The sequence below is a fragment of the Sporothrix brasiliensis genome, assembly GCF_000820605.1.
Source record: "Sporothrix brasiliensis 5110 chromosome Unknown Cont16, whole genome shotgun sequence".
In the NCBI taxonomy this organism is placed as follows: domain Eukaryota; kingdom Fungi; phylum Ascomycota; class Sordariomycetes; order Ophiostomatales; family Ophiostomataceae; genus Sporothrix; species Sporothrix brasiliensis.
In genome coordinates this window covers 1,295,081-1,309,444 of record NW_024467135.1, presented here as the reverse complement: position 1 = coordinate 1,309,444, position 14,364 = coordinate 1,295,081, and the positions used below count along the sequence as shown (strand labels likewise).

At 59.5% G+C, this 14,364-nt stretch overlaps 5 protein-coding genes across 5 annotated transcripts; 1 reads left to right on the top strand and 4 right to left on the bottom strand.

Moving 5' to 3' along the window:
* Positions 1–235: 235 nt before the first annotated feature.
* SPBR_04298 (chitinase) lies at positions 236–1,417 on the bottom strand (the record flags this gene model as incomplete). Its single annotated transcript, XM_040762581.1, has 1 exon — positions 236–1,417. The coding sequence occupies one exon, from the start codon at positions 1,415–1,417 to the stop codon at positions 236–238; it is 1,182 nt and encodes a 393-aa protein (XP_040621659.1).
* Positions 1,418–2,528: 1,111 nt separating this feature from the next.
* SPBR_04290 (uncharacterized protein) lies at positions 2,529–3,742 on the bottom strand (the record flags this gene model as incomplete). The annotated part of the gene is made up of 2 exons (XM_040762573.1): positions 2,529–3,146; positions 3,269–3,742. The coding sequence occupies 2 exons, from the start codon at positions 3,740–3,742 to the stop codon at positions 2,529–2,531; spliced, it is 1,092 nt and encodes a 363-aa protein (XP_040621658.1).
* Positions 3,743–5,815: 2,073 nt separating this feature from the next.
* Positions 5,816–7,657, bottom strand: SPBR_04161 (MFS multidrug transporter; the record flags this gene model as incomplete). Its single annotated transcript, XM_040762444.1, has 1 exon — positions 5,816–7,657. The coding sequence occupies one exon, from the start codon at positions 7,655–7,657 to the stop codon at positions 5,816–5,818; it is 1,842 nt and encodes a 613-aa protein (XP_040621657.1).
* Positions 7,658–10,476: 2,819 nt separating this feature from the next.
* On the top strand, positions 10,477–10,922 carry SPBR_04500 (dolichyl-phosphate mannosyltransferase polypeptide 3; the record flags this gene model as incomplete). The annotated part of the gene is made up of 3 exons (XM_040762783.1): positions 10,477–10,524; positions 10,609–10,677; positions 10,761–10,922. The coding sequence occupies 3 exons, from the start codon at positions 10,477–10,479 to the stop codon at positions 10,920–10,922; spliced, it is 279 nt and encodes a 92-aa protein (XP_040621656.1).
* Positions 10,923–11,382: 460 nt separating this feature from the next.
* SPBR_04096 (uncharacterized protein) lies at positions 11,383–14,017 on the bottom strand (the record flags this gene model as incomplete). The annotated part of the gene is made up of 2 exons (XM_040762380.1): positions 11,383–11,510; positions 11,584–14,017. The coding sequence occupies 2 exons, from the start codon at positions 14,015–14,017 to the stop codon at positions 11,383–11,385; spliced, it is 2,562 nt and encodes an 853-aa protein (XP_040621655.1).
* Between the last annotated feature and the right edge of the window lie 347 nt (positions 14,018–14,364).

Genomic DNA, 14,364 nt, shown 5'->3' with positions numbered 1-14,364 from the left:
GCATCCGCTGTCGTGTCCCCCCTGGCGATAGATCGAATCAGCGTTTTTGTCCCTTCCCGTGATCTTGAACGTCTCTTTGTTTCAGTCCGTTCATGTCTTATTAAGTCTTTGAGAATCTATATCTGTCCACTACCTTTAGAATACTCGACAATGTATCCAACTTCCTTGGGTATGTACAGCCAACGATATACAATGTACGCACCCCGCCCCTCTGCCCCTAGTTCTCTTCCTTGCCTCACGCGTTTACCATGGCCAGGTAGTCCACGCCAGGCTCCTGCGCCGCCGGCTGAACGCCGCTGTTGCCGGGCGCCATGATCGTGCTCGCTTTGTATGTCGCCACCAGCGCCTCGGCCTCGGCCTGGGTCATGACGATGGCCGGCGTCTGCCCGGGCCGCAGGATGGCCGTCATGTCCTGGGCCCACTGCCACGGCGCCGACGACCCGCCGGGCTCGCTGTCAAAGTACTCCCAGCCCATGACGCCGCCGAGCGGCGAGCCGGCGCCGTAGTGGGCGCGCAGGGCCGCCACCGTCGTCTTGAGCGTGCCCGGCGCGACGTAGTCACCGCCCTCGGCGGGCGACGTGATCTGGCCCAGGAGCACGTTCTGCGGGGTGAAGACGCCGTTGTTGGTGGCGACGGCCTCGTAGTCGTCGGGCGTCGCCAGGCTGCCGAAGCCGTTGTAGAACTGCGCATTGTAAAAGGCGATGCGCCCCGCCGGCGACGCCGCGACCGTGCTGGCCAGCGCCGCGTAGCTGAAGCCGCTGAGGTTGGGCCCGCCGCCGCCCGGCTGCAGAGCCGACGCGACGGGCGCCAGCGTGACCTCGAAGCGGTCGCCAAAGTCGCGGGCGAGGCGCGCCACGAGCCGCGCGATGCCCGCCTGGCTCATGCTCTGCTCGACGTCCAGGTCCATGCCCTGCAGCCCGTACGCGGCAATGGCGTCGCGCAGCGGGCCGTACGCCGCCTCAAACGTGCCGCTGTCGGCGCTGTCGAGCGTGTCCGCCGCAAACGACCCGGCCGCCGCGCCGCCCACCATGCCCATGACGCGCACGCCGGCCGCCTGCAGCGCCTGCACCTCGCGCCACAGCGTCTGGAAGCGCGCGTCCGACGGCGGGTAGTCGTTGAGGTGCAGCGCCGCGCCGTGGGCGCCGACGTGGAACGAGCAGACAATCAGGTGCGTCAGCGCAATGCCCTTTTCGGTGATGAGCGGCAGCAGCGAAATGGGCCGGCCGGACGCGTCGTGCGTGGTCTGGAAGTAGATGACGAGCCGCGGGAGGGTGTAAGGGCTGTATGCGGTAGCAGCATCTCGGCGGGCCGGATCCTGGGCGACGTCGGACGGGGTGAAGGACGGCACCGGCGACGAGATGCCGCCGCGGACCAGCAGAAGCAGCAAGGCCGTGAGGACGTGGACAAACGACGTCATGGCTGGTGTCAATGCCGTCCAGAGAAGGTGTGCAGACGACCAGAGACCAGGCCGTGGGCGACAAGACTGGCTTTTGAAGCCCCGACAGCCCTGGCCGTTGTCGCCAATTTATCACGACCGCATGCCAGTCCTGGCGATCGACATGACCCCCATACCAACCACCCGCGGTCTAGGCCGCCACCACATTGCCCTGCGAGCTTTTCTTTCCAACGTCTTTATTCGGCAGCCCTGTTGGAAGACGCGATAAACTGCGACGCAAGGGGTCATGCGTCGTCACAAAGGAAAAAAAAGGAAACCAGAAGACGACGTCACGAACGAGGAAGGTTACTGTTTATGCGCATGGGGCGCCCGATGCGACCCTGACGAGCCTCCGATGCACCGTAGCCAAACGGCATGTGCTCATCTGGGTCAGACCAGATGTCATCTCGGCCATTCCATGCTCTTTATCCCCCCTTTATCCCTCCGATTTGATCGTTGCATTGCGTCCGACGACGTGTCTGCAAGGGCCGTTGATGCAGCCAAAACGGGCAGGAGCTTATCTACGGTGCCATCCCTTTGGCCGTGATGATCATCTGCCGCGTCGAAAATAGGGGCATGTCGCCAGACAACAGTCTTGGCGGCCTGACGGACGATCTTCTTCTTTTTCGGTCGACGCGACTGACTCGCCATGTCTCGGTGTCGATTGGTGAAGGATTGTTGCCGTTTGTTGGTCATTCGGGTCATCGTCACAGCAGACATTGCTGGCTATTGGACAGGAACTCCCTCTGACTCTGTGACAGCTTTCAGAAAGGATGTCTCAAATGCTACGGTGCTGAAGAAGTAAATCAAAATTATACAAGTCAAATTTAGATAGGCCTACCTAACGCCTTTTGCACTGCTAGAATTAAACGATCCTCACAGCATTGCGCTGACGCATACCGTTCGCCATTGTTAAGTCGGTCACAGTCCAAGCCACAATAAAACAACTACCAAACGAGGAAATGAACGCCCACAACGCCAGTGAAAGCACAGCTGAAAGAAAATTGAAGTCGAATGGTCCATCATAGGCAACCCATAACATTCAAATTAAACAGGGCCATGCGCGAAACGAGAACTAGAGCCGGACGTGTCATCAGCGCCGTAGCGGACTCACGCTGCCACCGCTGCTGCTGTGCGACGACCGCACTTTGGGCGAATGCTGGCCGCTGTGCGACGCGCGCGACGGATGACGGCTGCCTGGCGCTGCGCCCGTGCCCGCGGTGCTGATGTTGCGGTGCGTCGTCATCTCCGGGCCGAGGCCGAGGCCGGGGCTGCGGCTGCGGCCCATGCGGCTGCTGTGGCCCGGCGCCCGTGCCGCGTAGTAGCCAGGGCCGTCGCCGCGGTACGGCGTGCCGCCCCGTGACGCACCGGCGGCGGGGCCAGCGGCGGCCCTCTTGGACTGCCGTGCGCGGCGGATCTCGCTGATGACGGCCACGACAAACCAGAAGAACCAGACGATGACGGCCACGACAATGTAGGCGACGACCAAGGCGCGGCGCGCGTTGGCCAGCCGCAGGCCCAGCCCGCCGTTGACGATGCCGACGGTGATGCCGATGCGGCCGTTCCAGAGGTGCATGTAGGACCAGAAGGTGCGGCGGCCGAGCTGCTTGAACTTGGCGTGGTGGACGAAGCCGAGGATGGGCTGGAAGAAGAGGGTGACGAGGGTGACGATGCCCATGATGGGATGGATGTTTGTTCTAGGGTTGGAGAGCTGGGAAGCGAACGGTGTCAGCGACGTGCGACCGACAACGAGCGAAGCGATGAAAAAGACGAGCGATGACCATAGATGAGCAAGGACAAAAAGAGCGACACAAAAAGAGCGACACAACTTACGAGGGACGCGCCCGTAAAGGGAATGGTGACCGTCTTGACGAGGTAGATGCCGAGCGCGGCGGCGGCGACGTACAGCAGGAACGCCAGCATCTGGAAGACGCCGTGGGCCCAGATGGCGAAGCGGCCGGGGACGACGCGCATGAGGATGGAGCCCACGGGGAAGAGGACGACAATCGAGAGCGACGCGAGGATGCCGTGGATGGTGCGGTAGTGGATGGCCTCGCGGAGATTGATGCCAAAGAGGCCCGGGAACCCGTTGCCGTTTGCGTTGCCGTTGCCGTTGCCATTGCCGTTGCCGCCAAACGGACCATTGCTACCAAACGGGCCATTTCCACCATTGCCACCAAACGGGCCGTAGTGCTGCTGCAGATCGATGGGACTGTCGGCATCAGCGGCGGCCGTGGCGACAGCGACAGTGGCGGCAGCAAAGACGGAGGCCACGAGGGCCCATCTTGACCGCGTGGCAAGAGACATGATGTGATGTTGAGGCGCCGGTACGTGTTGTCGCGGGTCCGTCAAGGACAGTCGGGAAGAGCAAGGAGAAATAGAGCCACACGACGTGGGAAGAAGCGCAGATAGCAAGACGACAAACCAAGAAGCGTCTCCAAGACAGAGGGAGGTCCGGGACTACTATATAAATCCCCAGTCCACGTAAGGCCCTTTCTATGGAAGGCTGTCAAGGAGGGGCGGGACTGAGAAGATGCGAAAGATATGTATCACCTGAGAAGGGAATGATGATGCGCGATATGGAGTACCGAGAGAGGCTCCGGGGTGTACTATGGGACGTGCAAAGTGGACGTCTCGCCAGTCTGGTCTGGAGAGTACGTAAAAAGAACAGGGCTCCGTGCTATTTGTGAAGATCGTCACAGGGATACCATGTGAGGCATGAATGTATGCAATAACAGACGGATGTTGGTGGAGGGGGCAGCTATGAAGGAGAGAAGCAGCGGTAGCGAAAATGCGATATGAGGAGGGCAAGATGGAAGAGACGCCGACCGTTGAAACAGACGGGGGACATGTGCAGCGGAACGTGCCTCCCCACCTGCGCCATTGATGTGATTTTGATTTGATTTATTATGTGGTTCTCCAGTTTTGTTAATATAAACGGAGGCTGCAAACGCGGCGCAGGGACGGAGAAAACAGAAAATGGGACATGGGTAAAAGCAATATAAAGAGGGTTCGCCTTTTGCTTGGCCCGCGGTTTGTCGAGCGGGACGGGAGAGCAGAAAAGTGACGTGTTTCTGTAGAGCGGCTTTGCAGACGGAGACGATGCGCAGGCCGTAGTATGCCCCATGAGGTAAGACACTGAACGACAGCATGTTGCCTGCGTACGGCCGGAGCTCACATTGGGGAACTCCCAGAACTGGATGCCGCTCAATTGCCAGCGACCCAAGGTGTGGCGACACTTGGGTCGGCCGTTGTCCGCTCTCGACTGGTCCTGGCAAGGTCCTATCACAGGTTATGCGATGAGAAATGCATATATTCTCGGTTGGTTTGCCGAGCACGATAGTGGTTTTATGCCATCCGTGCCTGTCACTCTTTTCCTCGCGACTTTGTTTCTTCACTGCTCAGGAATGCCGACGTCCTTTGCTCTACACCTGGCCTAGGCCACCCAGCCAAGAGCTGCAGTGCTACACATGCACGACTCGAAACGCGTCAGCTTTGAGGGTGCATGTTCTGAGTCTGTTGAGTCATTTGCAAAGATCATCGTGTGACGTATGGGTGGATAAAAAAACCTCCTTTGGCAGACATTCAAAGAGCCGCATGCTGAATGCTGAATATCAAAACTACGTCGACCTTCCGACTTTCCAGGCGTCTGGGAGTGATAAGATGGCAAAGCAATAAAATGCATCAAATAAATGGGCGGAGTCTTCGTCATGAGCAGTTGATTTGTGGAAACAGAGAACATACAGAGAACATGATGCACAGCAGACGCCGCCAGCACGTCGTTCCTCTTTCCCCCATATGCGGCATAAATGCACAAGGCATAAGGTGGTAAATGGGATTGTTTGTCGGAAAGGGAGAAAGACCGGCGGCGGATGGCCATATCTGCGTCTGCTATTAATCTAGTGTCCAACGTGCATTCTGCCGGCAAGTTGGTACCAATCACCGATTTCGCTCTGGGGCCCCTGCATGAGCTTCAGTGCATGTTTCCATGCACATCCAACCACATCGTCCCGTTCGGACACAGAAGGCAATCGATCGGTGCCGGATCTGACGCGTTCGTACCCGGGGCGCCGTCGTACAAGAGAAGAAGCTGACGTAATAATTGCTTTCTGGGGATTTTCAATGAGCCTTCAAGGAGTGTGATTTTTCGGTCTTGTTCTACAAATTGTAATTGGCGTTATTACCTATCTACAGTGGTAAACGGTGTATATGAATAAATGCAAACGAGGCGCTTTCAATGCAAAGACACAAAGATACAAAGACACAAAGACAAAATTAACTCAAAACACCTCCCAATGTGGTATCATAAATGTGTTGCCACGCTTCACGGCGCAACGGACACGTCCAGACGCGTTTCGCAAGCAACGACGCTTTCTTCCATCAATTTGCCACGGGCTGCTGCAGCGTCGGGGCAGGACCATTGGCAGCGGGCGTGCGGCCCTTTTCCGGGTCCGTCTCGCTGTCGCTGCCGCTGCCGCTGCCGTTGTCGACCTCGGCCTCGTCGCCGTCGTCGTCACCGCCGTAGGCGTACTTGGAGCGCTTGCGGATGCGCGCGCCGTAGGTCCAGAACAAAAAGGGAATGGCGCAGCAGGCCAGGCTGAGAAAGGCCAGGAGCGACGAGGCCCACTGGTCGCCGAGGCGGTCGTACATTTGGCTGGTGAAGAGGACGACGCCGGCGCCCCAGAAGGAGCGGATGCACGTCTTGGCCGCCAAGGCCGAGGCGGCCTGGTGCTGGTACGAGTCGACGAGGTAGTTGTTGGCGGCGTTGTAGAGAAAAATAAAGCCAAAGCCGACGGGGAAGCCGCCCAGGGCGGGGCCGGCCCAGGACAGGTCCGCGTAGGACGTCCAGGCGAAGACGAAGAGGCCGGCGGGGATGCACCAGCAGCTCAGCATCATGGGGACCAGGCGGGCCTCGGCGGGCGGGCGGCCGTTGTGCCGGCGGGCGAGCGTCAGGTAGTGCCTGTTGACGAGCGGCGCGCAGGCGGCGCTGAGGAGGACGCCGACGGCGACGGGGATGAACATGAGGCCGGTCGTGCCGGCGCTGTAGCCTTTGCCCTTTTGGTAGACGATGGGGAAGGCGACGAAGAACATGTAGAGCAGGCCGTACAGGACCGACATGTAGAGCGAGATGAGAAAGACAATGAGCTCGCCGAACAGCAGCTGCAGCGGGCGGACCAAGAAGATGCGCAGCCGCGCCGACAGGGGCCGCGTGTCGAGCTCCTGCTCCGTGACGTGGTCGGGCTCGCCCGTGGCCGCGCGCCGCGTCCGGGCGCGCGCCCGGAGGATGGCCGGCGCGTAGGTCTCCGGGACGGTGAAGGTGATGAGGAGCCACACGAAGCCCGCGAGGATCAGCTGGATCCAGTACAGCCAGCGCCAGCCCTTGGCGTCCGACAGATAGCCGCCGACCAGGGGGCCGATGGCCGGGCCGATAAAGGGCGCGGCCGAGAAGGCGGCCATGGGCACGCCGCGCTCCTCGTTGCGCCACAGGTCCGCCAGCGTGCCGCCCACGAGCGTCATGGGCGCCGAGAAGGCAATGCCGTCAATCAGGCGGCACGCCAGCAGGGTGCCCATGTTCGTCGCGACCGCGCAGGGGACGATGAACACGACGGCCACCAGCAGCGTCGTCGCGTAGACGATGCGGCGGCCGTAGACCTCGGACAGCGGCGCGAACACGAGCGGGCCGACGCCGAAGCCGACGACAAACAGCGAGATGGACAGCAGCACGACCTCCTCGCTGGCGCCAAACGACGCCTGGACGCCGGCAATGTCCGCCGTGATGACGCTGGACGCAAAGGCCACCACGAAGCAGGTAAACGCCACGACCATGGTGCAGTACCACTTCATCGCCTTGGACCAGTTCTTGGGGTTGCCCGGATCGTTGGGCTCGAACGTCACCAGGCGGTAGCGGCGCTCGTGCTCGGGCGGCTGCGGCTGGCTGGTGCGCCGGCGGCTGGCGATGGTGGCCACGCGGGCGATCGCGGGCGGCTCAACGGGACCGGGGATCTCGCCGCCGGGCACTTCGGTCTGGTACTCGGCAAAGTTGGCGCCGGCGCTCAGGGTGCGGTACGGCAGCGTGATGTCGAGGGCCGGGTCGCGGCGGCGCTCCTTGTCGGGGTTTTGCACGTCATCGTGGCTTGCCGTCGCCGTCGAGCCGGTGCTGGTGTTGGCGTGGACAGTGTTCTCGAAGCAGACGTCCTCCTCGGAGGGTAATGACGAAGCCATGGTGTTGTCACGGATGCGGTATATGGCTGTCTATTGGTAATGTACCGAGTGAATATGGACGCTCCTGAACGTTCTCTGCATTTTCTTGAATTGGATATGGGCGCTCTGTTCTTATATACATATCGGCATGCCACCGAAACACAAACAACTAGCCATCGAGAATAAACGCAAACACCCAATACCCACGGAAACCGTTGACTTACACCGACTTAGCGCCTTTGCCTCCCACTTCTCGCCAGTCGTGCTGTCGCGTTGAGGCGAAACGCAAATATTGAGTGCGAAAAGTGGGCTTCACTTACATGGACGTGGTGACAGCCAATCAGCCAACTGTCTGAGCGATAGGCCGAATGGATGAAAATTGTACCAGAAAAGAGTGGGGCCTTCCGGAATCGGAATCAGGTTCGATGTACTTCTGCACGCAAAATTGCAGATAAGGTACCTTGCTAGTCTCGCGCGCAGAATTCTCGGTATTAGTGGCATAACCGCTGAAACAGCAGATACCAAGCCTACGGCTTAGCGGTGTTGGTCCCAGTGGAATGCACCCAAAAATGCACCCAAGAAAGGATCGTGGAGCCTCGCCTATTTCGCCTCTTCTTCTTCGCGACAGCGATAGTGCCACCGTGTAGCTCGCCACACAGCAAAAGATCCATCGGGTGAGAGCCAAGGAGTCTGTCCAGCGTCATGATGCTTCATTTACGTCGATGTTTGTTGTTAGTGACAGTGACAATCTGTGGCTTTGCTCATACGATGAGACAGGCTCTGGCTGCGGTAGCAAAGGAAAGCAAAGAAAACAATGCGATTATTTAAATACTATGCAGTTGCATGCTTCTCTTCCCATCACCAACGCTGGCCAAGACTTGTATTACAAACGTAATCTCGTACGACGCTCGTCGTGATCATAACTGCGCCGGATCCCGGGCTTTGTGGCTATCTCCAGAAGAGAAAAAGAAAAGAAAACAACGGGGAGAGATAATACAATAAAACAACCACCGGATCAGCGCCAAGATGAAAGGACGGCGATCTCGCCGGGTGTGCGGGCGTGTACATGAAGTCTCTTTTCATTGCTTCACCAGTGATAATTCCCATGACTTCATTACACACACGGCAACGTGCACGGCTGAACGCTCTTGGCGCCAAAGCCGGCCCGTGTGTGGGTCCCTGCCAGGCGCCAGGCTCTTCGGCCGCTTGCCAACGGACGGCGACCGTGTGTCGTATGTGTTTTTATTTGTATATGTGCCCACAGCCCACACTTTGTCGCGAGGCCGAGCTCAGCAAAGACACCCCGATCCACTTTCCCATACTATTTCCTTTGACGCCCAAGCACGATTTCGTTCTAGAATGTATTTTGGGCCTTCTTTTTGCTTCATTATCCTCGGTTAAGACATTCTGTATCCATGCTGCGACCACCTGAGCGCCTATCTCGGCGAACGTGTCGAGTCTTGCGAGATTTTGCTATTGTTTTCTCGTCCCCAGGCAAGATCACATGTATCCAACACACAACCGTACTCAGGCTATGGCGGAACGATGGTCCTGGCCCGGCCAGGTAGCGATGATGCCGTGATGCCATATTCACGCATGCAAAAATACATACAGCGACTCGAGTTGAAGCAAATCGCTCTTCTCCGCCCAAATACACGACTTCCCTCATCTCTAGTAAATGACAAAGGCCGAGGATGCTTCTATTTGCTCATGGGGCTGCAAGAACAGTCGCCAACGGAACCACCTCACCATTTGCATGAACTTCGGCTCCGCACGATGGCTAGGGCCAACACCTTTGCTGCTTCGGGTTAAGCCCACAAACCAAGAATGTCCCTCGTCGCTTCAACTGTTACGTCTCCTTTGCTCGGCCTTTCGCGTCTCTTGATCGTTTTGGACGTTTGATATGTCGAAGACTTGGTGTTTTGCTGACAAAACGTATCTGTACTTCTCGGCTTTCATGGCGTTGTTATTTTTCCAAATACCGCCCGACCTGACAGTCAAAACATAGTTGAAGTCAAAGACACACGCTTACTGGCCGCCTACAGGTATTGAGGATACATCTTCAACCCTCTTCTATAAACCCCGTATTGACCCTGGTCGATGCCGAATAATCTAGCAAGTCAAAAGCAGAAAGACGACAAGACTGTAATCATCTAGCCGTACCTCCTCCCTCTCGTGCTCGGAATGGCAATTTTGGTCGTCCTTATCAATCAGCCATCCCAACACAGAACAAGCAGGTACTAGGCCGCGCGAGGTCGGCCACGCGATGCAAAGATGTCGTGTTGCAGAGGCGGTTCTTCAGAGTGGCGAAAATGGCCCTCTGAGCAGGCGTGGTGCCGGGGATATGGGCAATGAAACCAAGCCCAACGCATGGCCTAGGCTGTTGAAGGTAGGGAAGACGTCAAGATGTGTCAAACTGACGATGCCTTTTTTCGCGTAGTAGAATCAGATTGCCTTCGCCTTTTACTCCTTTGGAGCCGTGCAGCCTCTTACAGCTGTCTTTGTTATTCACCTTTTCACCTGTCGTAGACGGTGAGTGCCCACTAAATGCACGCTGGTCTTCACCGGCATTGGCGCACAATCACCCCCTGGGAGCGACCTGGGAGCGCTAAACCGGTTTAGGCAACGCAGCTTCAGCTCTCTGGGCGCGCATCCCTTTTTCTTGCAATCTGGCAATCCGATCGTGGCGCGCCACGCGAACAGCTCTGCCCTGACCATCACCACGACACGGCACCACGACTCTACGACACCCAATCTTCCGAGAGACCTCGTCTTGTCCGTTCCTTTGCTCTCCTACTCCTCTCGCCACAACCAACGATCCATCGCCAACCTCCGCCACAATGACCCGCGCAACGCAGACCCTGTCCGTGGCCTTCCTGGCCACATCGGTGCGTCTCTATTCCTCATCGTCTCGTGACTCGGGCCACAGGTCGCCGCGTACATTTGTCTCGCCATCTCTGCTGACCATCTAGCTCTACCTCTCCCTCTACCTGGAGCTCATCCCGCTTCCCGCCATCATCCAGACCGAGATTGTGCCAGTGGTATGTCCATGCTCCCAATTGGCGTCGTCTTATCTTCCCTCCCCCCCCTTCTCGTTCGCTCTAACGTGTCTCCCTCTGTATAGCTCCCCTTCTGGTTCATCGTCGCGCTCGGCGCGTACATCCTCGCTCGCCTCGGCTGGGGCATCCTGACCTTCAACGACTGCCCCGAGGCGCACAAGGAGCTGGTGGAGGAGATTGAGCTGGCGCGCGCGGACCTGCGCCGTCTGGGCGTGAGCGTGGACTAGGTTTTATGTTTGACGGTACATGACGAAGCGGACGGCGAAGACGGACGGCGCGGCATCGCCGAAACAATGAATACGCACAAGGGTGTAAAGGAGTAAAAGAGCGAGGCATTGGCTGAAATACGGCCACGGACGACGGCCGTTGCGTTGCCCCCTGAATAGCGGAGGACTGAAATAATACAAAACATAGAACAAATTACGCAAAACTCACATCAAACAAATTTCTCATGGCAGTGCGTATTTACTGCGTGATGTGTGGATACTTGGTTGTGAGTGCATAAGGCTGTATTATAGGACGATTGATGCCATTCGGTGTGATGTTGCCCTAGAGCTCCAGTTGCTGTCCATGATATCGATACGTAATGAGACCGTAAAATGATAAACGCCAATGCTCCAAATAAACCGAAGAAAATAAACCGAAGAAAACAAATAAATGAACCACGTAACCCTAACATCTCACTCCCTACACATCCCCCGCCAGCAGCGCCACCACGGTCTGCACCGCGTCCATCGGGTCGCCGCTGTCCTGCACCAGCTGATCAAACAGCTTCGGCAGCTGGGCCAGCCGGCCGCGCTTGTCTGCCTTCCGCCCTGGGCGTGTTAGTTGGGAATCACAAAAAAGAAAAAACACACACACAAAAAAAAGCGGGAACAGGCAACGTACACTTGCCGGGAACGCCGACCAAGAGACCAATGTGGCTCGTGGCTTCGCCGGTCCAGTCAAACTGGATGGACCACTCGACGCGGAGGCTGGGGGACGACGACGACGCGGTGGCGCCGTTGTCCTGGACGTCCACGTCCATGTCCATGGCGGTCCGCCCCAGATGCTCGAGCAGCTCGGTCGGCGAGACGGGCGCTGCTCCGTGTCGGTTGGGGCCATCGTCGTCGCCATCGACGTCGCCATCGTCGCTGCCAGCCTTGCGCCGTCGCTTCTTGCGCTGCTGCGCTCGTGTCTGCCGAATGTCCTCGGCCATGCCGGCCATGCCGCCGCCGCCATCGCCCTTCTCGCGCAGCTTGCGTGCGAGCACGGCCCAGAACTTGGCCCGCCGCACCGCCACCCGCACCCACTCGCCCATGGCCCACGTCAGGACCGTCACGTTCCGCGTCAGCGCGGAGCTGCCGTTGGTGCTGGCGCCGCCGTCGTCCTGGCCGGTAGTGATCCGTGCCAGCAGCGGCGCGAGCTCCGCGGCCGCCGCGGGCGGCGCCATGCGCGGCACCTGCAGGTCGGTGATGCGCAGGCTCTTGGCATGGACCGTCATTTCAATGTGTGCCAGAAAGAGCCCCGGCGGCGTGGTCGACGACGCCGTGATGATGTGTTTTTGCAGGGGCGTCGTGTCGTCGGAGCCGGCGTCCGCCGCCGGTACGATGACAATCTCGGACCGGAACGCCAGCGGCGTGAACGCCTGCAAAAACGGCAGCTCTTCCGCGGCCGTCATCTCGATGGGGTGGTGCGACGGAGGCAGCGGTTGCGTCTCGTCGCCGGTGCTGTTGTTGTCGGGTGGCGCCGCAAACGGCACGAGATCCGTCACATCGGCGCGCGGCTTGCCAAAGGGCAAAAACGCAATCGGGTTCGCTGCCGCCTGCAGCCAGTCCATGGTCGTCTGCATCGATGCACGCGCGCTCGCGTCCTTCGTCCCGTCGTTACCAGCCTCGTCATCGGGAAGGACGTGACGCCGCAGCAAACTAATCAGCGCCGCCGCATTGTCGCCGTCCGCACTCTGCCCACCGTTTTCGACTGCGCTCCGCATCCGCTCATTCGCAGCAGCCGCCAGCGCCAGATCCGCTTCCAGTCCGGCAATCTCAGCCTGCAGCGCGTCCCGCTCCCGCTTTTTGTGCTCGTCTGGGTCCGCGGGCTGGACGTTGCGCGCCGGCTCGCTTTTCCGCGGGCGGCCGCGACCGCGCTTGGCTGTTTTTTCCGTTGTCGTGGGATCATTGCCGCTCGCTTCCTGCAGAGCGGCGTCCCCACCATCGGCTTCTGTTTGCGTCGTCGTCCCCGTAGTCGCTGTGTCTGCCGCCTTCACCGGTGGCTGTTTCAGCGGCGAACTGGTCTGGACCGTGCCCGGCTTGGTCTTCTGCACACCGCCGGCACCAGCAGCAGCAGCAGCATTCGCAGCACGCGCTCGAGCCGCCCGTTTCGGCCGTTTGGATGGCGTGCTGCTGTGGTGGATGCCCGGCGGGGACCGTGTGAGGGCCTCCTTGTCGACGTGGTCGGGTGTCGGCGGCAGTTCTGGCTCGGGTGGCACCTCTTCGTAGCTGCGCAATTGGTCGAGGCCGGACCGCTGCTTGTCGCGCGCAATGAGCGGCTCCAGCAAGTCTTCGCCGCGCTGCGGGTCGGGCGGCGGCAGAGGCCGCGGCACGGGCTTCATGGGCGACCGCCGCGGAGGCGCGCCCAGCAGACTGCCCGGCACGCTGCCGACAACACCCCCTGGGAGTCCGTCGGCTGGACGGTGACGGGCAGCAGACACTGCCTCGGGGGACTTTTGCGGTGCCGCTCCAAACAGCGCGCCGCCACTGCCGTTGCCGGCACCGTCCCGAAGGGTAGCATTGTCCGCGCCAAACAGTCGGCGTGTAGGCGAGCGCGACCGGGACCGGGACCGCGAGAGACGTGCAGGGGACCGCAGTGGGGGCTGTGCCAGCGGCCGTGTGGTTGACAACTGGCGGGACGGCGACCGAACCGGCGAACGAACCGGTGGGCGAGCAAGCGGCCGCACGTCGTGTTCCTTTTCCGCGCTGCTCTGGCCCAGCTGCTCGTCAATCATGGCCTCCACAGCCTCCACGCTGGGCTGAGCATTGTCGCCTTCGGTGCTTCCGGTACCATTCCCATGTCCATCTCCATTTTCATTTTCATTTCGTGAAACAGACTGCCGTCTGTGGAGAATCGCGGGATTGTGCCGGGCGAGGCTGGCACGCGTCGGCGAAGCAAACGAGGGCGGCCGTGCTCGTGTCTCGTCTGTTTCTGTGTGCGTGTCCGCCGTCTGCGGAGCGTCTGGTGGTGTTGTCGCCGTTGTCGATGCATCTGGCGCCGGCTCCGTGCTACCGCGATTCGACAAACGCGGCGACGTCCTTCGCCGTTTTGCCGGTGGGGGGTCCGCATCCATTGTAGTGTGCGGGTGGCCGGTACGGTAGAAGAGTACAATTGGCCGTTGTTGTGCACAATCTTCTCAAATTGCGTGCATGGCCGATGTTGACGGTGTCGTGACAACAGAAACAAAAACATAGGTCAGGCTCGTTGCAGAATGCTACAGCACGTTTAACACGGTCTAGGGCCATGCAGTGCCGCCTAAACAAAACAGCTGCCCCAAACGGGAAATCGACCAGCGGCCAGACGCGTGCGGCCAGAGCGCGTGCCTGTGACGGTCACGTGGGCCCCCGACTTTTGTCCGTCAACTGTGGCGAAGCGTCAGTTTTAGTGGCGCCTCGGATTATGACGTATTTACAGAACCCC